At 46.9% G+C, this 22,682-nt stretch overlaps 1 protein-coding gene across 1 annotated transcript in view; it reads left to right on the forward strand.

The window, feature by feature from the left end:
• Nucleotides 1-22,022, forward strand: part of LOC104300432 (RNA-binding E3 ubiquitin-protein ligase MEX3C) — a 108,927-nt gene extending 86,905 nt beyond the window's left edge. Inside the window, exon 4 of the mRNA XM_054177725.1 lies at nt 20,746-22,022. Coding sequence (XP_054033700.1) covers nt 20,746-21,971 — 1,226 coding nt within the window. The 3' untranslated portion in view covers nt 21,972-22,022. The remainder of the gene's footprint in view (nt 1-20,745) is intronic.
• The last annotated feature ends 660 nt before the right edge of the window (nt 22,023-22,682 follow it).

A 22,682-nucleotide genomic window follows, 5' to 3' on the forward strand; every position in this document is an offset into this window, starting at 1 on the left:
TCTCATCATCAGAAAGGTCATTGTAAGGAGGAGCTTCCTCAGCACGAGTTACTCTCTCCTCTGGAGGTTTAGCACAGTTGGTACCTTCAGGCCAACTCGAGATCACCTCCACCAGACCAGGTCTTTCAAGATTTCCCATTCGAGCTCTCTGTGTTATCAGAGCCATCCACTTAGACCAGGTGGAATCTGTAGCATGATGTGGTGTGGAACCCTTGCCTTTGAACATCCAATTCAAAACTGGTAATCTGGGAGCTAAAAGAAGTTGTGATTCAGTTCCAATCACTTCAGAAGCTGCTTTCACTCCTTCATAGGCAGCTAGAATCTCTTTCTCTGTTGGAGTGTAATTAGCCTCTGAACCTCTGTAACCTCGACTCCAGAAACCAAGAGGTCGTCCACGTGTCTCACCTGGAGCTTTTTGCCACAAGCACCAGGTTGGACCATTGTCACCTGCAGCCGTGTACAAAATGTTCTTAATGTCTGGACCATCTCGGACAGGTCCCAGACCCACTGCTTGTACCACTTCTTGCTTTATCTGGTCAAAGGCTGCTTGCTGTTCAGGTCCCCAGTGGAAACTGTTCCTCTTCCGAGTCACATCATACAGAGGTTTCACAATCTGACTGTATCCAGGAATGTGTAGTCTCCAAAATCCCACTATCCCCAAGAAACGTAGAGTTTCTTGCTTGTTGGTGGGATTTGCCATGGTAGAGACTCTGTTTACCACATCCACTGGAATGTGTCGGCGTCCATCCTGCCACTGCACTCCCAGAAACTGGATCTCTGTGGTAGGACCTTTCACTTTGTCTCTCTTGATGGCAAAACCTGCATTCAGGAGAATGTCCATGATTTTGTTACCTTTCTCGAAGACTTCCTCAGCAGTTTTACCCCAGACGATGATATCATCGATGAACTGGATGTGTTCTGGAGCACCACCTTCCTCCAGAGCATCATGGATTACTGCATGACAGATGCTGGAGCTGTGGATCCAGCCCATTGGCAGTCTGTTGAAAGTGTACTGGATTCCTCTCCAGGTGAAAGCAAACTGAGGCCTGCATTCCTCTGCTATGGGAATAGAGAAGAAGGCATTAGCAATGTCTATGGTAGCATACCATTTGGCCTCTTTGGATTCCAGCTCATACTGGAGTTCCATCATGTCTGGTACTGCTGCACTCATAGGCGGAGTTACTTCATTCAGGGCTCGGTAGTCCACTGTCAGACGCCAGTCTCCATTCGGCTTTCGCACAGGCCACACTGGACTGTTGAAAGGTGAATGAGTTTTGCTGATGACTTTCTGACTCTCCAACTGACGAATCAGATTCTGAATGGGCAACAAAGAGTCACGGTTGGTTCTGTATTGTCTGTGATGCACAGTCCGAGGAGCAACCGGCAACTTAATGTCCTGAATCTTGTGTTGTCCCACAACTGCAGATTCATCAGAAAGTTCAGGTCTAGCAGACAGCTTCAGCTTTTGTCCATCAATCTCTACAGAAGCTACTCCAAAAGCCCATTTGTAACCTTTAGGGTCCTTGAAACGCCCTTCTCTCAGAAAATCAATTCCCAAAATACAAGGTGCATCAGGTCCGGTCACAACTGTGTGCTTCTTCCATTGTTTACCAGTTAGACTTATATTAACCTCTACCTTACTTAACTCTTGAGATCCACCAGTGACTCCCAGAATAGTTATGGACTCCGATCCCTGATAATTTGATGGCAATATGGTGCACTGAGCTCCTGTGTCAACCAAGGCCCTGTACTTCTGAAAGTGTGAAGTGCCAGGCCACTGGATGTACACATCCCAATAGATTCTGTTATCTCCATTATCCCTTTCCTCCCCCTGGCGGGAGGCAGGGCACCCCTAATTGTGGGGAACATTTCCACAGGTGCAACGAGCACACTGTGCAGTGTTAGAACTGGAGTCACTGTTGGAGCTGTCATTGTTGTCCTGGGGAACTGTGGAAGTAACAGCTACCCTTCTGGTATTGCTACCCTGGGTTCTGCCACTTTGCAGTTCCCTCAGTCTCCTGAAAAGATTAGAAGTTGGTTGGCCATCCCACCTGTTCATGTTCTCACCAAACTGATCACGTAGAGTTATCCAAATGGTCCTACGTGATTGCCTTGGTGGTCTGTTTTGGTTTGGCCTGTTTTGGAATGACCCCCTTTGAGGACGTCTATTCCTCACAGCTGAAACCTGCACCCACCTGGAGGAAGAATTGGAATCATCTCTTTGTGCCAATTGGCATATGGAATCTTTGATTTCATCCTTCAGCTCTCTCATGCAATCCTTTATCTCACTAGACAGAGCTTTAATGGCTGAAACCAAAGAAACACGTGTCATGCTATCATCCAATTGTCTTAGTTGATCAGTGAATTGGCCAACCGTAGGAGGATCTCCACCATAATTTCTTGCCACAATTCTACTTGCCAAAATATTTGCATAATTGGAAGGAGCAAGCTTAATGAGCTTCTTAGCAAGACCAGCTGCCACAGGAATGTCATCAGGATTCAGAGTATCATGGTCACCATAGAGTATCTCTCTAATGGCAAACTCTCTCAGACGCTTAATTCCCTCATCTATGGTAGTCCAGGGCTTAGGATTCCATGGAAGATCATCTCGGGAAGGGTATCTCAGGGAAACCGCCATTAAAAGGCGTATCCACAGATTAACCTTACCGAGAATCCTGGCTAGATGTCTGTCTATTCCATTATCCTTTGAGAGAGTTCCTAGCTGAGCTGCTGACTTGTCTCCAACTATTAGAGCTGGAGCACCTGTATCATAACACCTAGCAAGCCAAGATAGGATGGGTTCCTTATCTGCTCTGAGGTAATCTTTGCGGACATTGCAAATCTCCTCCCTTGGTGACGAGCATTCGGTGATGTCATCTTGCTCTCCATCTATCACATCTTCCTGAACCTTTTGTCCCCATAATCCTGCTGTCACTCTCCTAAGGACCTCTTTAAGCTGAAAAGCGCCACTGCCAGCTGCTGTCTTAGCTGCATCTCCATCCTGTGATGATCTCAATAACTCAGCTATATCTCTAAGACAAATCTTCTCCTCATCTTCAGCAGGCACTTTCCTAGCAGAGGTTCCCTCACCAGGATCGGTCTCCTGCTCTTCTCCTCCATTAGCTCCACTAGCTCCTGGATCAGCTTTGGCCTTTCCACCTCTGGTCTTTAAGACTGCTACTTGTTTAACTGGAGCTGTGTTTGAATTTACAGCCATCCTGATAGAAGCTGACAGGTCCTGATCTAAATCAGCCGCCGTGGGGGCCCCTTCCGGTCCTGTCATGGCGGACGGAAATGACCTTGCCTCACTACCGGTCGCCATCTTGGGAATGGGAGCCGCCCCTGGCTGCTTGCCAAAGTCATAGAGTGGAGCATTTAACGCAGCTTTTCCAATAGGTTTTGCTATTTTTCTAACTGACGCAGCCCCTTCCTCGTCACTCGAGGACTCTGGGGCAGATTTAGAGGAACGCCTACGCTTCCTAGATTTTTTGCTTAATCACAAAACATGGTCGAGAAACCTTTTTCTCTATATATAGAGCCCACAGCAGACACACAATAATTATCAGCAACAGCAGGATTACACCTGTCAAATAAATCACCTTAAGATCCCAGACAGCACTTAAAGTTACTCTTTGACCTCCTGAAGTGTTAAACTCCCTTATCTCGATCGGCAAAGTGGAAGACGTTCTATTGCCGTAATTAGTGAGCCGAAAAAAAACCCAAACAGTGTTTATACAACAGCTGGATCCTATGCATAAACCACAAATAGATTTTACGCATTAAATATTTACCTATCTGGTCTAACATCAACCCGATGCAGTACCGGTAGACCAACATGCCACAGACCGAGAAGAATAAACGTTCTAAAACCCAGAGCACCTTCATTTCGTTTCTCCGGCTGAGACAAGCAATAAATCAACTTAATTACTTAATTACCCGGCCCCACGTTGGGCGCCAATAAAAAAGTGTGTGTGGTGGTTTGAAAGGAAAGGCTCTGCTTTCCCTCCCCCACTGAGAAAGAGACCACGGCTAAACCCAGTCGGAGAAATGAGAGTATATTGTACAAGGAAACAGATTCTATGTAACACAACAAACACAGGTATTTTACAATATATACAGGAATATACAGCAAATGAACTCAACCAGAAACCAGACCCCCCACAGAGGGGGCTTCCCCCTGTGCCCCCTTCACCCCCCTACCTCCCTTCTCCCCCAAAAGAGGTAGAAAAGAGACGAGGACGGTTAACAGGGCAGGAAAGGAAGAAAGGCCTTGCACAGGAGTTAGTATCTTATCTTAGTTGGCCAGAATCCCAGAAGCAGATCCAGCCGAAAGGGACAGCGAAGGAAAGAAGACTGAGAGAAAGTTCCCAGCTCCCCCGGGTCCAATCTGACCTCCCACAATCCTACCAATGAAATTCGTTTAGAATACCAAAATATTTTACAAACATTTAGCCAGTGTGCCCCTTCCTTAAAGGCACAGCGTCAAACGGCCACACAAGGACCCTAAAGGTTACAAATGGGCTTTTGGAGTAGCTTCTGTAGAAACTCATGGACAAAAGCTGAAGCTGCCTGCTAGACCTGAACTTTCTGATGAATCTGCAGTTGTGGGACAACACAAGATTCAGGACATTAAATTGCCGGTTGCTTCTCAGACTGTGCATCACAGACAATACAGAACCAACCGTGACTCTTTGTTGCCCATTCAGAATCTGATTCGTCAGTTGGAGAGTCAGAAAGTCATCAGCAAAACTCATTCACCTTTCAACAGTCCAGTGTGGCCTGTGCGAAAGCCGAATGGAGACTGGCGTCTGACAGTGGACTACCGAGCCCTGAATGAAGTAACTCCGCCTATGAGTGCAGCAGTACCAGACATGATGGAACTCCAGTATGAGCTGGAATCCAAAGTGGCCAAATGGTTTGCTACCATAGACATTGCTAATGCATTTTTCTCTATTCCCATAGCAGAGGAATGCAGGCCTCAGTTTGCTTTCACCTGGAGAGGAATCCAGTACACTTTGAACAGATTGCCGATGGGCTGGATCCACAGCTCCAGCATCTGTCATGCAGTAATCCACGATGCTCTGGAGGAAGGTGGTGCTCCAGAACACATCCAGTTCATCGATGATATCATCGTCTGGGGTAAAACTGCTGAGGAAGTCTTCGAGAAAGGTAACAAAATCATGGACATTCTTCTGAATGCTGGTTTTGCCCTCAAGAGAGATAAAGTGAAAGGTCCTACCACAGAGATCCAGTTTCTGGGAGTGCAGTGGCAGGATGGATGCCGACACATTCCAGTGGATGTGGTAAATAGAGTCTCTACCATGGCAAATCCCACCAACAAGCAAGAAACTCTACGTTTCCTGGGGATAGTGGGATTTTGGAGACTACACATTCCTGGATACAGTCAGATTGTGAAACCTCAGTATGATGTGACTCGAAAGAGGAACAGTTTCCACTGGGGACCTGAACAACAAGCAGCCTTTGACCAGATAAAGCAAGAAGTGGTACAAGCAGTGGGCCTGGGACTTGTCCGAGATGGTCCAGACATCAAGAACATTTTGTACACGGCTGCAGGTGACAATGGTCCAACCTGGTGCTTGTGGCAAAAAGCTCCAGGTGAGACACGTGGACGACCTCTTGGTTTCTGGAGTCAAGGTTACAGAGGTTCAGAGGCTAATTATACTCCAACAGAGAAAGAAATTCTAGCTGCCTATGAAGGAGTGAAAGCAGCTTCTGAAGTGATTAGAACTGAATCACAACTTCTCCTAGCTCCCAGATTGCCAGTTTTGAATTGGATGTTCAAAGGCAAGGGTTCCACACCACATCATGCCACAGATTCCACCTGGTCCAAGTGGATGGCTCTGATAACACAGAGAGCTCTAATGGGAAATCTTGAAAGACCTGGTCTGGTGGAGGTGATCTCAAGCTGACCTGAAGATACCAACTGCACCAAACGTCCAGAGGAGAGAGTGACTCGTGCTGAGGAAGCTCCTCCTTACAATGACCTTTCTGATGATGAGAAGAAATATGCTTTGTTCACAGACGGTTCCTGTCGTCTCGTCAGGAACAAGCGAAGGTGGAAGTCTGCAGTGTGGAGTCCAATATGCCGAGTTGCAGAGGCGAAGGATGGAGAAGGAGAATCCAGTCAGTTTGCAGAGGTAAAAGCTGTCCAGCTAGCTCTCGACGTAGCTGAACATGAGAGATGGCCAAAGCTTTATCTCTACACCGACTCATGGATGGTAGCCAATGCTCTATGGGGTTGGCTAAAGAACTGGAAGAAGAATGGCTGGCAGAGGAAAGGAAAACCCATCTGGGCAGCCGACCTGTGGCAAGACATTGCTGATTGAATAGAGAGAATTCCAGTGAAAGTGAGACACATTGATGCTCACATTCCTAAGAGCAAAGCTACTGAGGAACAGCAACACAACCATCAGGCAGATTTAGCTGCAAGAGTTTCCCAAGTAGACAAGGACTCTGAACTTGATCTCGACTGGAAACACTGAGGTGAGATATTCTTAGCTCGGTGGGCTCACGATTCATCAGGACATCAAGGCAGAGATGCAACATACCAGTGGGCTCGTGACAGATCACAGTATCACTGTATCACAGTAACTAAGGTTGGAAGAGACCCCAAGGATCATCAAGTCCAACCTGTTCCAACAGACCTCAAAACTAGATCATGGCACCAAGTGCCACGTCCAATCTCCCCTTGAACACCTCCAGGGACGGCGACTCCACCACCTCCCTGGGCAGCCCATTCCAATGACGAATGACTCGCTCAGTGAAGAACTTTTTCCTCACCACGAGTCTAAACCTCCCCTGACACAACTTGAGACTGTGTCCCCTTGTTCTGGTGCTGGTTGCCTGGGAGAAGAGATCAACCCCCTCCTGTCTACAACCACCTTTCAGGTAGTTGTAGAGGGCAATGAGGTCACCTCTGATCCTTCTCTTTTCCAGGCTAAACAATCCCAGCTCCCTCAGCCTCTCCTCATAGGGCTTGTGCTCAAGGCCTCTCACCAGCCTTGTTGCCCTTCTCTGGACACGTTCAAGTGTCTCGATGTCCTTCCTAAACTGAGGGGCACAGAACTGGACACAGTACTCAAGGTGTGGCCTAACCAATGCAGAGTACAGGGGCACAATGACCTCCCTGCTCCTGCTGGCCACACTATTCCTAATACAGGCCAGGATGCCATTGGCCTTCTTGGCCACCTGGGCACACTGCTGGCTCATGTTTAGGCGGGTGTCAATCAGCACCCCCAGGTCCCTCTCTGTTTGGCAGCTCTCCAGCCACTCTGACCCCAGCCTGTAGCTCTGCATGGGGTTGCCGTGGCCAAAGTGCAGCACCTGGCACTTGGACTTATTAAATGCCATCCCATTGGACTCTGCCCATCTGTCCAGTCGGTCGAGGTCCCTCTGCAGAGCCTTTCTACCCTCTAACTGACTAACATCTGTTCCCAACTTGGTGTCATCTGCAAACTTGCTGATGACTGACTCAACCCCCTCATCCAGATCATCAATGAAGATGTTAAAGAGGATGGGGCCCAGCACTGATCCCTGGGGGACGCCACTGGTGACTGGCCGCCAGCCGGATGTGGCACCATTTACCACCACTCTCTGGGCTCGGCCCTCCAGCCAGTTCCTAACCCAGCACAGAGTGAGTCCAAACCACGAGCTGACAGCTTAGCCAGCAGTTTACTGTGGGGGACGGTGTCAAAGGCCTTGCTGAAGTCCAGATAGACTACATCCACAGGCCTCCCCACATCCACCAGACGGGTCACCTGATCATAGAAGGAGATCAGGTTGGAGAGGCAGGACCTGCCCTTCCTAAATCCATGTTGGCTGGACCTGAGCCCTTGGCCATCCTTCAGGTGCGCAGTTATTGCCGCCAGGATAATCTGTTCCATCACTTTCCCTGGCACTGAGGTGAGGCTGACTGGTCTGTAGTTTCCAGGTTCCTCCATCCATCCCTTCTTGTGGATGGGGACCACATTGGCCAGTTTCCAGTCATCTGGGACCTCTCCAGTGAGCCAGGACTGGAGGAAAATGATGGAGAGCGGCTTGGCCAGCTCAACTGCCAGCTCTCTCAGCACCCTAGGATGGATCCCATCCGGTCCCATGGACCTCCACTCCTTGGTTGACATGGAAGGAAATGTTGTAACACAGGATGAGGAAAAGGCAGAGGTACTTAACACCTTCTTTACCTCAGTTTTTACTAGCTGGAAAGAACGTCTACCAGACAGCTGGCCTGCAGAGCTGGCAGAGGGAGCCAGGGAGCTGCATGGTTTCCCTGTGTTCCATGAGCAAGTGATAGGAGCTCTCCTCAGCAGCTTAGACCCCCACAAGTCCATGGGACCAGATGGGATCCATCCTAGGGTGCTGAGAGAGCTGGCAGATGAGCTGGCCAAGCCACTCTCCATTATTTTTCATCAGTCCTGGCTCACTGGAGAGATCCCAGATGATTGGAAGCTGGCCAACGTGGTACCCATCCACAAGAAGGGCCAGTTGGATGAGCCAGGGAATTACAGGCCTGTCAGCCTGACCTCAGTGCCAGGAAAGATTATGGAGCAGGTCATCCTGAGTGCAATCACACAACACTTAGAGGATGGCCAAGGGATCAGGCCCAGCCAGCATGGGTTTAGGAAGGGCAGGTCCTGCCTGACCAACCTGATCTCCTTCTATGATCAGGTGACCCGCCTGGTGGATGTGGGGAGGCCTGTGGATGTAGTCTACCTGGACCTCAGCAAGGCCTTTGACACCGTTCCCCATAGCAAACTCCTGGCCAAGCTGTCAGCCCATGCCTTGGATGGGAGCACACTGCGATGGGTTAGGAACTGGCTGGAGGGCCGAGCCCAGAGAGTGGTGGTGAATGGTGCCACATCCAGCTGGCAGCCAGTCACCAGTGGTGTGCCCCAGGGATCAGTACTGGGCCCCATGCTCTTTAACATCTTTATTGTTGATCTGGACGAGGGCATCGAGTCCATCATCAGTAAATTTGCTGACGACACCAAGCTGGGGGCCGGAGTTGATCTGCTGGAGGGTAGAGAGGCTCTGCAGAGGGACCTCGCCAGGCTGGACAGATGGGCAGAGTCCAACGGCATGAGATTTAACACATCCAAGTGCCAGGTTCTGCACATTGGCCACAGCAACCCCATGCAGAGCTACAGGCTGGGGTCCGAGTGGCTGGAGAGCAGTCAGGCTGAGAGGGACCTGGGGGTGCTGGTCGACGGTAGACTGAACATGAGCCTGCAGTGTGCCCAGGCAGCTAAGAGGGCCAATGGCATCCTGGCCTGCATCAGGAACAGTGTGGCCAGCAGGAGCAGGGAGGTCATTCTGCCCCTGTACACTGCACTGGTTAGGCCGCACCTCGAGTACTGTGTCCAGTTCTGGGCTCCTCAGTTTAGGAAGGATGTTGACTTGCTGGAACGAGTCCAGAGAAGAGCAACAAAGTTGGTGAGGGGTTTGGAACATAAGCCCTACGAGGAGAGGCTGAGGGAGCTGGGGTTGCTTAGCCTGGAGAAGAGGAGACTCGGGGTGACCTTATTACTCTCTACAACTACCTGAAGGGAGGTTGTGGACAGATGGATGTTGGTCTCTTCTCCCAGGCAAGCAGTACCAGAACAAGAGGACACAGTCTCAGGCTGCGCCAGGGGAGGTTCAGGCTGGATGTTAGGAAAAAGTTCTATACAGAAAGAGTGATTGCACATTGGAATGGGCTGCCTGGGGAGGTGGTGGAGTCGCCATCACTGGAGGTTTTCTGGAGAAGACTTGATGGGGTGCTTGGTGCCGTGGGTTAGTTGTTTGGGTGGTGTTGGATTGGTTGATGGGTTGGACGCGCTGATCTTGAAGGTCTCTTCCAACCTGGTTTATTCTATGTATTCTATTCTATGTATTCTATGTATTCTAGTAGCTGAATCATATATTTAAACCATAAATATAATTTTTGCATTATATATTTCCCTATTTGATCCAGAAGTAAACCTAAACAATATTTGTAGATCAGGACATAACATAACTGAAAAAGCTAGATGCTCTAAAATCCAAAACACCTTCATGTTTGCTATTCCGACTCAGGCAAGCAATAAATCAAGCTAAATAATCTCGGGCCACACGCTGGGTCCGCCAATAATGTGGTGGATTGAGAGAAGGCGTAGCTCTCCCTCCCCCACAGTGAAAGAAACCACAGCTAACTCAGTCGGAGAAGCAAAGCTATATTTACAAGCAATATGGAATGCAGGTCATATATACACAATATATACAGTATTTACAATATCTATATATATAAATATACAGCAAAGGAAAATAACACAACAAAATTCCCTCCTCCGGACAGAGGAGGGTTCCCCCCCCCATACCCCCTCTCTCCCCCTACCTCCCTTTTTTCCCAAAAACGGGTTAGAGAGAAAAAAGAGGCAGTTATTAAGGAAGAGAGTTCTTATTAGGCTTCAAAGCACATGCAGGGATTAGTTTTGCTTATCTCAAGGAGATTCCAGCTAGTTTGCTCAGAAGCAGACAGGCTGGAAATGCAGAACAGGCTGGAACTGAGAAAAATTCCAACTGCACTAAAACTTAAAGTTGCATTCTACCAATCTACCAATGAAATTTTTTTAGAATATCTGAATGTTTTCATTCTACACCAAATCATTCAGCCAGAGTGTTCCAGCACTGTCCCTTAAAGGCACAGCCTCAAACGGTCACAATCACCTTCTACTTTCTGTAGCATATCTGAGTGTGCAGGTCCAGCTCGATTTACTGAACCTCTACTATTTACCAGCCAGGTTGCTTGTGCTAAATGTTGCTCCCAGTTTTTCAAAGATCCACCTCCCATGGCTTTGAGAGTGGTCTTCAGCAAACCGTTGTAGTGTTCAACCTTCCCTGCATCTGGTGCATAGTAGGGAATGCGGAATATCCACTCAATGCCGTGCTCTTTGGACCAGTTCTTTACAAGATTGTTTTTGAAGTGAGTTCCGTTGTCTGACTCTATTCTCTCTGGAATTCTATGTCTCCACAGGATTTGTCTCTCCAGTCCAAGAATGGTGCAGTTGCATGTGGAACTGGATAAGTTTCCATCCATCCAGTGTTTGCCTCTATTGCTTAGCACATATTGCTTAGCAGAACGAGAACGAGGTAGAGTGATATAGTCAATCTGCCAAGCTTCACCATACTTGGACCATCGTTTACCATACCACAAGGGCTTGATTTGCTTTGCCTGCTTAATAGCAGCACAAATGTCACAGTCATGGATGACTTGTGTGACAAGTCATCAGTGTTGGACTCCACACTGCAGACCTCCATCTCCGCTTGTTTCCAACAAGACTACAGGAACTGTCTGTGAACAAAGCATATTTCTTTTCATCATCAGAAAGATCACTGTAAGGAGGAGCTTCCTCAGCACGAGTTACTCTCTCCTCTGGAGGTTTTGTGCAGTCATTGCCTTCTGGCCAATTTGTGATCACTTCCACAAGACCAGGTCTCTCGTGATTTCCCATCCAAGCTCTCTGTGTTATCGGAGCCATCCACTTAGACCATGTGGCATCTATTGCATGATGTGGTGAGGAACCTTTGTCTTAGAACATCCAATTCAAAACTGGCAGTCTGGGAGCTAAAAGAAGTTGTGACTCAGTTCCAATTTCTTCAGAAGCAGCTTTTACTCCTTCATAAGCATCTACTATCTCTTTCTCTGTTGGAGTATAGTTTGCTTCTGAGCCTTTGTAGCCATGACTCCAGAAACTAAGTGGATGTCCGTGTCTCAGTCCGGAGAGGGAAAAAGACTCAGTTCTTTTGAATATTCCCATGTTATGAAATTAGAGGCACAAACAAGGCCAAAATATCAACAGCTAGACTATTTATTACACAAATAAAGTGGATGGATCAGAAGGGGAGAGAGAGAAAATAGAGAGGAAGAGAGAGGAGAGAGAGAGAGAAGAGGAAAGGAATTATATTACCACACCCCTCACCCCCCAAGACAGTTTGAGTCTGTGGAGGAAAGGTGCTGCAGCTTTGGATGTAGAGGAGATGTTGGGCCTGTAGAGAAGGGGTGCTGTAGCTTTAGCTGTAGAAGAGATGTGGTCCTCTGGGCAGCCTCTTCAGCTCCATGAGTTGCAGCAGGCGGAACTTAGGACACAGAGAGAGGGTTCCTCTTGGTCTGCTTCTTCCAGGCTACATGGTGATGTCTCTCATTTTTCTCTCCTGGTATTCTCTCCATTTTTCTTCTCAGCGCAGCACTATCCAGGTCTTTTCCTTCTCCCATGTTTTCCTTCTCCCATGTTTTCCTTCTCCCATGTTTTCCTACTCCCATGTTTTCCTTCTACTGAGCCCATAGTTGCTCAAGTCTTTTATACAGTTTTTAGTCCTCAGGTATGTGTCCAAATGTTGTCCCCCAGGAAATTGTTGTGGTCGTTTGAGGCTGTGCCTTTAAGGACAAACACTGCTGGAACACACTGGCTAATGTTTTCGGTACTAGAACCAAAACATTCTGATATTCTAAACGAATTTCATTGGTTGGTAGACAGAAATGTAGCTTTAGATTGTGAAGCAGTTGGAATTTTTTTTTTTCCTCAGTTCAGTTCAGTTTGGGAGTTGGGGGAGTTGGAGGTTTCAGCCTGTTCTCTCTGCCTGCTTCTTCTGCGAACTGCTGGAGTTGGCCTTCAGATAAGCAAAAACTAATCCTGCATGGGCTTTTGAAGCTTACTAACAACTCTTTTCCTTAGTAACTTGCCTTTCTCTCTCTCTAACCCCTTTTTGGGGAAAAAGGGAGGTGGGGGGGAGAGAGGGGGTTCCAAGGAGGGGATCCCTCCCTCGGGGGGGGATTTTTGTTGTGTTATTTCTCTTTGCTGTGTATTTCTGTGTATATATTGTAAATACCTGTATATATTGTGTTATATATAACCTGCTTTCCATATATGCTTGTAAATATATAGCTTGCTCTTTCGACTGGGCTAGTTGTGGTTTCTTACTCTGTGGAGGAGGGAGAGCTAAGCCCTCTCTCAACCTACCACAATTGTCCTTAGGTAAGTGTCCAGGTATTGTCCCCCAGGAAATCGTCCTGTTTATTCCTTTGTGTTTGGACAGGGGTCTGAAGTAAGGGGGGAGGGGCACCCTCCGCCTCCTCCTTCTCCATTTACCTGCCCACACACCCAATACACATCAGGGGCCAGGTAGTGAATCCATTGTCTCACCATCCTCCCTTTCCGGGGTCCCTGATGGGTGGAGATGATCTTGTCTTATGCATATTCCCGAAGGTATCGGTAGCAGTGGCCTCGGTCCATTGTTGTCAGGCCAGCTGTAGTCCAGTGAGCAATCTTTTATCCTTGCACCTTCCTGAGAGTTGTTCCAGTGGCTCTGCCCAATACACACCATCTATTGTCTGGGCAAGCAGAAAAGGTGATTTTATCTTTGTTGAGTCACATCAGAAGAGACAAGATTTTAGTCTCTCACAATCCGCATGTCTCACCTGGAGCTCTCTGCCATGAGCACCAGGTTGAACCATTGTCACTTGCAGCCAAATACAGAATGTTCTTAATGTCTGGACCAGTTTGAACAGGTCCCAAACCCATTGCATGGACTACTTCTCTCTTTATCTGGTCAAAGACTGCTTGTTACTCAGGACCACACTGGAAATTATTTATCCTTCGTGTCACATCATAAAGAGGTTTCACAATCTGACTGTATCCAGGGATATGCAGTCTCCAAAATCCCACTGTACCTAAGAAATGTAGAGTTTCCTTCTTATTGATGGGATTTGCCATGGTAGACATTCTCTTTATCACATCCATTGGAATGTGACAGTGACCATCCTGCCACGGCACTCCCAGAAACTGGATTTCTCTGGCAGGTCCTTTCACCTTGTCTCGCTTAATGGCAAAACCTGCTTTTAAGAGAATGTCAATGATTTTGTTACCTTCCTCAAAGACTTCTTCAGCAGTTTTACCCCAGAAGATGATGTCATCAATGAACTGGCTGTGTTCTGGTGCTCCACCTTTCTCCAAAGCATCATGGATTACAGCATGACAGATGGTTGAGCCGTGAATCCATCCCTGGGGCGAACGATTGAATGTGTACTGTATGCTCCTCCAGGTAAAGGCAAACTGAGGCCTGCATTCCACTGCTATGAGAATAGAGAAGAAAGCATTAGCAATGTCTGTGGTAGCATACCACTTGGCCTCTTTGGATTCCAGCTCATACTGGAGTTCCATCATATCCGGTACAGACGCACTCATGGGTGGAGTTACTTCATTGAGGGCATGGAAGTCAGCTGTCAGGCACCATTCTCCATTCTGCTTTTGCACAGGCCAAATTGGACTGCTGATAGGTGTATGAGTCTTGCTGATGACATTCTGACCTTCCAACTGACAATTCAAGTTGTGAATGGGCACCAAAGAGTCACAGTTTGTATTGCCTGTGATGCACAGTTTGAGAAACAACCAGCAGCTTCACATCCTCTATCTCATGCTGTCCCCCAACTGCAGGTTCAGGTCTAATAGACAACTTCAACTTTCCTCCATCAATTTCCACAGTTGCTATTCCAAAAGAACATTTGTAACCCTTCAGGTCTTTGAAATGCCCTTTTCTCAGAAGATCAATTCCCAAAATACAAGGTGTGTCTGGTCCTGCTACAGTAGTGTGTTTATTCCACTCTTTCCCAGTTAAACTTATGTCAACCTGCAACTTAGATCCACCCATGACTCCCATAATGGTTATAGGTTCTGACCTTGATAATTTGATGGCATTATGGTGCACTGAGCTCCTGTGTCAACCAAGGCCCTGTACTTCTGAAATTTTGAAGTGCCAGGCCACTGGATGTACTCATCACAATAGATTCTGTTATCTCCATTATCCCTTTCCTCCCCCGGCGGAGGCAGGGCACCCCTCATTATGGGAATTACATCACATGTACAGTTGACACAGTGCCTAGTGTTAGTGTCAGAATCACTGTTGGAGCAATTAGAGTTGTTCTGGAAAACTGAGGAAGTGACAGCTACCCTTCTGGTATTGCTACCTTGGGCTCTGCCACTCTGCAGTTCCCTCAGTCTCCTGAAAAGATTAGAAGTTGGTTGACCATCCCACCTATTCATGTTTTCCCTAAACGGATCATGCAGGGTTATCCAAATACTCCCACATGATTGCCTCCATTGTCTGTTTTGGTTTGGCCTAATTTGAAATGGCCTTCTTGGATGACATCTTCTTCTAACAGCTGAAACTTGTATCCACTTGGAAGAAGAACTGAGATCATCCCTGTGGTGGGTTGAAAGGAAAAGCTCCACTTTCCCTCCCCCACTGAGAAAGAAACCGCCGCTAAAACCCAGTCGGAGAAATGAGACTGTATTTTACAAGAAAACAGATTATATGTAACACAACAAATACAGGGATTTTACAATATATACAGAAATATACAGCAAATAAACACAGTCAGAAACCAGCCCCCCAACAGAGGGGGCTTCCCCCTGTGCCCCCTTCACCCCCCTATCTCCCTTCTCCCCCAAAAAGCTAGAAAAAGAGAAAAAAGGGGAGTTAGCACAGCAGACAGAGGCCTAAGCACAGAGAGTTAGTTAGTTCTTATCTCTTGGCAAGAAGCCCAGAAGCAGTCCAGCCGAAAGGGACAGTGAAGAAAGGAAGACTGAGAGAAAGTCACAGCTGCGCTGGGTCCAATCTCACCTCCCCCCTTAACCAGCCAATGAAATTCGTTTAGAATACCAAAATATTTTATAAACATTTAGCCAGTGTGCCCCTTCCTTAAAGGCACAGCCTCAAATGATCACAATCCCCCTTCTCCAATTTGGATATGGAGGTTTTAAATTTCTCCTTCAGCTCTTTCATGCAACTTTCCATGTTTCCAGACAGAGTTTCAATGGCCGAGACCAAAGAAACAATGTGTGAGACTGTCCTCCAATTGCCTCATTTGGTCAGTAAAATGACCAACAGTAAGAGGCACTCCACCATAATTTCTTGCCACAATTCTGCTTGCCAGAAGGAGCATGTTTGATGAGCTTCTTGGCAAGACCTGTTCCCACAGGAATTTCATCAGGATTCAGTGTACCATGATGTCCATAAATTAGTTCTCTCAATGCAAACTCTCTCAAATGTTTGATTCCCTTATATATCGTGTTCCATTTCTGAGGCTTCCATGGTAAATCATCTCTGGACAGGTAGCTCATTAGGATAGCCAATAGGTTGCATGCCCACAGAGAACCTTTACCAAGGCAACTGCCTAAATGCTTATCAATTCCCAAGTCTTTCGCGAGTGTTCCTAGCTGAGCTGCTGACTTGTCACCTACCACTAAAGCAGGAGCACCTGTGTCATAGCATCTTCCCAACCAGATCATTATTGGCTCAGTGTCTCCTCTAATATAATCCTTTCTTATATGCCTAATTTCCTGCCTGGGTGCATTAGCTGACTGTATGTCATTCTTGTGGTTGCATGGTTTAGTTGATTAGGTGGTGTTGGATGATAGGTTGGACATGATGATCTTGAAGGTCTCTTCCAACCTGGTCTATTCTATTCTATTCTGTTCTATTCTATTCTATTCTATTACCTTCCTCATCCTGCTGTCCCCCTGTTGAAAGCCTCTGTAGGAGCTCCTTAAGTTCAGAAGCACCTCCCTGGGTTCCTGATCTACTAGGACTCATATCCTGTCCTGCACCTCCATCATCCATTTGTGGCTTCACTAATCTAGCTAGATCTTTAAGACAGACTTTCTCTTCCTCATCAGAAGGATCCTTTACCTTAGACTTCTTGTCCTGAGCAGCAACCAATGTTACTAGTGCTGCTTGTAATTTCACAATGGGACTGGCAGAAGCAGAAGGGGCTTGCACAGAAGCAGTGTCTCCAGGTGCTCTTTGGGACCCTGCTGCTGCTGCTGAACTCGCTTCCGTTCCAGCCACAGCAGGTGGAAGTCTCTGTGCCTCGATATATGGGCCCTGGTAGAGGTCTGCCGCCACTGGTGCTGCCACTGCTGCTTGCACAGGGGCCACAGGCGAAACTGATGGTGCTGCCACCTTTACTGGCGCAACTGGGGTTGCAGCCGCCACTGGCACAGCCACTGCTGCTTGAGCAGGGCTAGCTGCTGCTGGTACAGGAGCTAGCTGCCGCCCCCCCATTGGCTCAGTGCCAGCTCTGCCACGGTGTTTGCTGTGGTTCCCATTAACTCCTGCCTGCCTGCTACTGACTGTTGCTGCAGCTTCTCCTTTCTCTGCGTCTTCCTCAGCACTAGAACTCTCTGCATTAGAGCCAGACCTCTTACATCTCCTCCGCTTAGACACAGAGCAATCAGCTGCACACCCCTTTCGGTATAATGCTATTAACAGACCTATTATTACCACCAACAGCAAATTTAGGCATAGCAAACAGACCATTTTAAGATTCAAACCACCAAGATAACTCTCAGTTACAGGAACACTAAATTAAAAAACCTCAGGAGGGACACTCACAGTTGTATTGCTGTATCCCCCCAAACCAACAAATCCAAGGCTGTAATCACCAAACCTCTTTAACTTGCATTTAAACCAAAGGAACAGCTTATATACTGTGTCTCTGCCAACTCGGTCAATTAGTGCAGAAACAAACCATTATAAAACATCACACTTAGAACAGAGTATATCAAATACCACAAATCCCAAAACAGCTTCATTTCGGCTTCCTTAATCTGAGCAGGAATTAAACAATCAAGCAATGCCCCACGTTGAATAGGCGCCAATTAATTTTGTAATGTGGTGGGTTGAAAATTTCCACCCCAACATTAAATTTGCCAGACCAACTCATTTGGAGGCACATGGAAGCTGTATTTACAAGCAAAACGACAGTCTACAATGGAATGTAATGAATATGTCCAAAATATACAATATTTACAGATATTTACAATTAATAAACAGCACAAGAACCCCCCCTGGCTAAGGACCAGGGGAAGCTGCTACCTTCTCCCTCCCTGCCTCCCCTTTACGCCCCTGTACAAAAGGGACAAGAGAGAGAAGCAGAGAAGTTAATACCAGTCACAACAAAAGCAGTGCAGCCAAGGTCAAGCAGAAGCAAGTTAGTATCTTCCAGCCCGAGGAATGGAATAGAATAGAATAGAATAGAATAGAATAGAATAGAATAGAATAGAATAAACCAGGTGGGAAGAGACCTTCGAGATCATCATGTCCAACCTTATCATCCAACACCACCCAATCAAATAAACCATGCAACCAAGCATCCTGTCAAGCCTCGCCCTGAACACCCCCAGCGACGGCGACCTCACCACCTCCTCAGGCAGCCCATTCCAATGGGCAATCACTCTTTCTGTGTAAAACTTCCTCCTAACCTCCAGCCTAAACCTCCCCTGGTGCAGCCTGAGACTGTGTCCTCTTGTTCTGGTACTGGTTGCCTGGGAGAAGAGACCAACCTCTGCCTCACTACAGAGAGCAATAAGGTCACCCCTGAGTCTCCTCCTCTCCAGACTAAGCAACCCCAGCTCCCTCAATCTCCTCATAGGGCTTGTGTTCCAAGCCCCTCACCAACCTTGTTGCCCTTCTCTGGACACACTCCAGCAAGTCAACATCCTTCCTAAACTGAGGGGCCCAGAACTGGACACAGTACTCGAGGTGCGGCCTAACCAGTGCAGTGTACAGGGGCAGAATGACCTCCCTGCTCCTGCTGGCCACACTGTTCCTGATGCAGGCCAGGATGCCATTGGCCCTCCTGGCTGCCTGGGCACACTGCAGGCTCATGTTCAGCCTACCATCAACCAGCACCTCCAGGTCCCTTTCCACCTGGCTGCTCTCCTGCCACTCTGACCCCAGCCTGTAGCTCTGCATGGGGTTGTTGTGGCCAATGTGCAGAACCTGGCACTTGGATGTGTTAAATCTCATGCCGTTGGACTCTACCCATATGTCCAGCCTGTCAAGGTCCCTCTGCAGAGCCTCTCTACCCTCCAGCAGATCAACTCCTGCCCCCAGCTTGGTGTCGTCAGCAAATTTACTGATGATGGACTCAATGCCCTCATCCAGATCATCAATAAAGATGTTAAAGAAGCGAGAAGAGAGAGAAATTGTTTGGGGAACTAAATCATATGGTAGATATCTCACCAATGGGGTTGTTTAGAATTATCTTAATTTTCCTTTTTACGCCCAATAGTGATTTATTTGCATTTTACTACTTTCTGTTCAAGATCTGTGAAAAATTTTAAAGGCATAGCTTAAAACTATCACAGTGCAGCCATCAAGCCTTTGTTGGGAGACCTCCTGTGGGGGTTCTGGTGGAGGTAGGGCCTCTGAGAGCCCTCCCTATGAGCTGTTGAAGATAATTAACTTACTCTTCATCTGTCCTGGAAACTAAAGGCTTATGTTCAGCATTTGCTGGGTGCAGGAGCCCTGCAAGAAGCATCTCTTCCTTCCCTCTCTTCTAACCAGCATCTGCATATTTCCCTTTTTTTTAATTACTAGAATAAAATGCATCTTTGAGTGGGATTTCAAGTGTAAAACTGTTATTGCTAGTGGTACCTTGGGTGCAAGGGACTGACAAAACACCATTTGGTGAGACTATTTTGCCTATCCAGCTAGTTAATAATGAAAACATGAACAAATTTCACTCTGCAAGTGAGATGATGCTTAAAATTCTTGATCTGCAAATGTTGCTTATCGTTGTTTCAGTGTATGCTGTAAAGTGCCATTTAGTGCATGTGCTTTTGAATTTGGTTTAATATAGGTGAAATTTAGTTGAGAACAAATTCAGCAGACTATCTTGCATGTTATGGACCTGCTGGTGTCTCTTCATTCCACACTGCCTCCTTTTCTAGTCCTTTGGTGGGTAAAAGGTGCTTCTGGATGCCTAAATACCATCTTGGGAAGGAGCTTCTCACCACCGTGTCCTAGCAAAGTTTCTAATTCAGCCCCAAAACTCAAAGACAAATGTCCCATGAACTTTTTACTTCTCTTCCAGATTGTATTTACTTGGTTAATGAGAGCAATCATGTGTAAGCATATGATAAGCTTTATTTGCATTCAACAAACTGCTCAAATTTCTACTTGACAGTTCAAGGAGCAGCTCCTTCATCCCACAGGGAAGAGATAAGCATTATTTAAACCTTGCAATAACAGGAATCAAATGGAGAGTTCTCATCAAATCAATTATTTTTATTCATAAGCCTAAACAGACCCTTCTCTCACTTGTGTTTCATTTGATCTTAGGTCAAGTTTGTCAAAAAAAGCCATCCATGTTTTTTTCACCATCTAATAGCAATTGAGGGGTTGATGGGCTAAGCCAGTCCAAGAAACATTGCTTAAAAGAGCTGTGGTTGTCTGTATCAAAGGTCTGTGTGGAAAATAACAGAATTTGTTTCTGCTTTCTCTAATGTGGCTCACAGTGTGCTGGTCTCTTCTCACAGGTAATTAGTGATAGAACAAGAGGGAATGGCCTCAAGCTGAGACTGGGTAGGTTTAGACTGGATATTAGGAAAACATTTTTCACGGAAAGAGTGGTCAGGCATTGCAATGAGCTGCTCAGGGAAGTGGTTGAGTCACCAACCCTGGATGTGTTTAAAGGTCTTTTGGATGTGGTGCTTGAGGACATGGCTTACGGGTGAACCTTGCAGAGTGAGGTTATCGGTTGGACTTGGTGATCCTGAGAGTCTTTTCCCATCTGAATGTTTCTGTGATTCTGTGAAATTCTGTGAAATCAACTGCTTCTGGTTTCACCCAATGGGTTCTAGGAGCTCTCAAGCTGTGGCTTCCTAAACTCAGGTGTCTTGCTAAATTTGCTGTGTTTCCTTTAAACAGGTTACAAAATAAAAGCACTAAGGGCCAAGACAAATACTTACATTAAGACCCCTATTCGTGGAGAAGAGTCCATCTTTGTCATTACTGGACGGAAAGAGGACGTAGCCATGGCCAAAAGGGAAATTCTCTCAGCTGCTGAACACTTCTCCATGATCAGAGCATCACGCAACAAGAACGGTTCTGCCCTGGGAAACTTGCCATGTACCCCTAACCTGCCAGGGCAGACAACAGTCCAAGTCAGGGTGCCTTACCGTGTAGTTGGGCTTGTGGTGGGACCAAAAGGAGCTACCGTCAAAAGAATTCAGCAGCAGACCCATACCTACATAGTCACGCCCAGCAGGGACAAGGAGCCAGTCTTCGAAGTGACGGGAATGCCTGAGAACGTTGACCGTGCACGCAAGGAGATTGAGATGCACATAGCCATGCGCACCGGGAACTACATTGAGATCAACAAGGAGAATGACTTCCATTGCAACGGGACGGATGTCAGCTTTGAAGGAGGCATTCTCAGCGCTACCTGGCTTGCTTCTAATCCTAACCCTCCTATCCACACCAGAATGATTTCCAATTATCGGAATGGCAGCTCCAGCTCCTTGGGAAGTGGCTCTACAGATTCCTATTTTGGAAGCAATAGATTGGCTGACTTCAGCCCAACGAGACCATTCAGCACAGGCAACTTCTGGTTTGGAGAAATGCTGCCTTCAGTGGGTACAGAAGACATTGTAGTTGACTCTCCCACATATGACTCCTTGCCAATGCCTTCCCAAACCATTTGGACTCCTTTTGAACCTGTAAACCCCCTCTCTGGCTTCAGTAGCAACCCTGTTAGTAAAGCCAATCTTCAGCATCAAGGGAGCCAACCATCTACTCCTTGCGTGTCACCCACTTTTCCAGAAAACTTGGATCATCCACTGGCCAGGAGAGTGAGGAGCGACCCATCTAGCACTGCCCACCAAGCCGGCCTTCCCATCTACATCCCTGCTTTCTCCAATGGTACCAACAGCTATTGCTCTTCCAATGGTGGCTCTACCTCCAGCTCCCCTCCGGAGTTGACACGGAAACATGACTGCATCATCTGCTTTGAGAGGAAAGTCACTTCTGCCCTGGTCCCTTGTGGCCACAATCTCTTCTGCATGGAGTGTGCCAACAAAATCTGTGAGAAGGAAACACCAGCGTGTCCCATTTGCCAGGTAGCTGTTACTCAGGCGATCCAAATTCACTCTTAAATATATATATATATGACATTATTATATAATGAACTTTTAAAAACTCTTAAAGGCGGGGGGGGTGTAATGGTACCCTCTAGTAAACTTCCTAATGAATTCTTGACTGTTGTGCTTTCTTGGGATGAGGCTGCTATGATAGCACTAAACCAAGATGGTCTCTGGTTCAGTGTAAGCAGATAGAATCTTCAGCAGAGCTACATCTGCTGCCTTGTCATGGCACATCAAGGGGAAGTTCTCATTGATGACACAACAGGAAAAAATCCCAACATGCAACAAATTTTACAAGTTGTTTTAAAGGATCTCTGTGAAGTGTTCAACTTCTGTGTCCTGGCTGTACCACAGCCTTGTTGCCTGCTCTTGCCCTGGAAGGGTTTGTGGCATTATCAGTACTATATCAAATGACACTTCCAATGCTGCCTTTTTTACACTGCCAGTTCTGAAATGAAATAAAACAACAGGTTTGGGGAAATATGTGTTTGTTGTACGTGATGACTTACACCTAATTCTTCAGTATTAAAACCAATTTTTTTGTTTGTTCATGTTTGGAGTTTTTTGAAGAATAGTTGGATTAAAATGGATGATGTTCATATGAGGCAGGAGGGAAAGAGAATCTTCCTCCACATCTTTCATTTAGGTGCGTGTACCCATTTCTATCAGCCACCAAGTACAGATGAGAAAATTGACCTAGTTTAGTATTTGCTAATTTTACTA

Source organism: Dryobates pubescens, chromosome W (genome assembly GCF_014839835.1).
Source record: "Dryobates pubescens isolate bDryPub1 chromosome W, bDryPub1.pri, whole genome shotgun sequence".
In the NCBI taxonomy this organism is placed as follows: Eukaryota; Metazoa; Chordata; class Aves; order Piciformes; family Picidae; genus Dryobates; species Dryobates pubescens.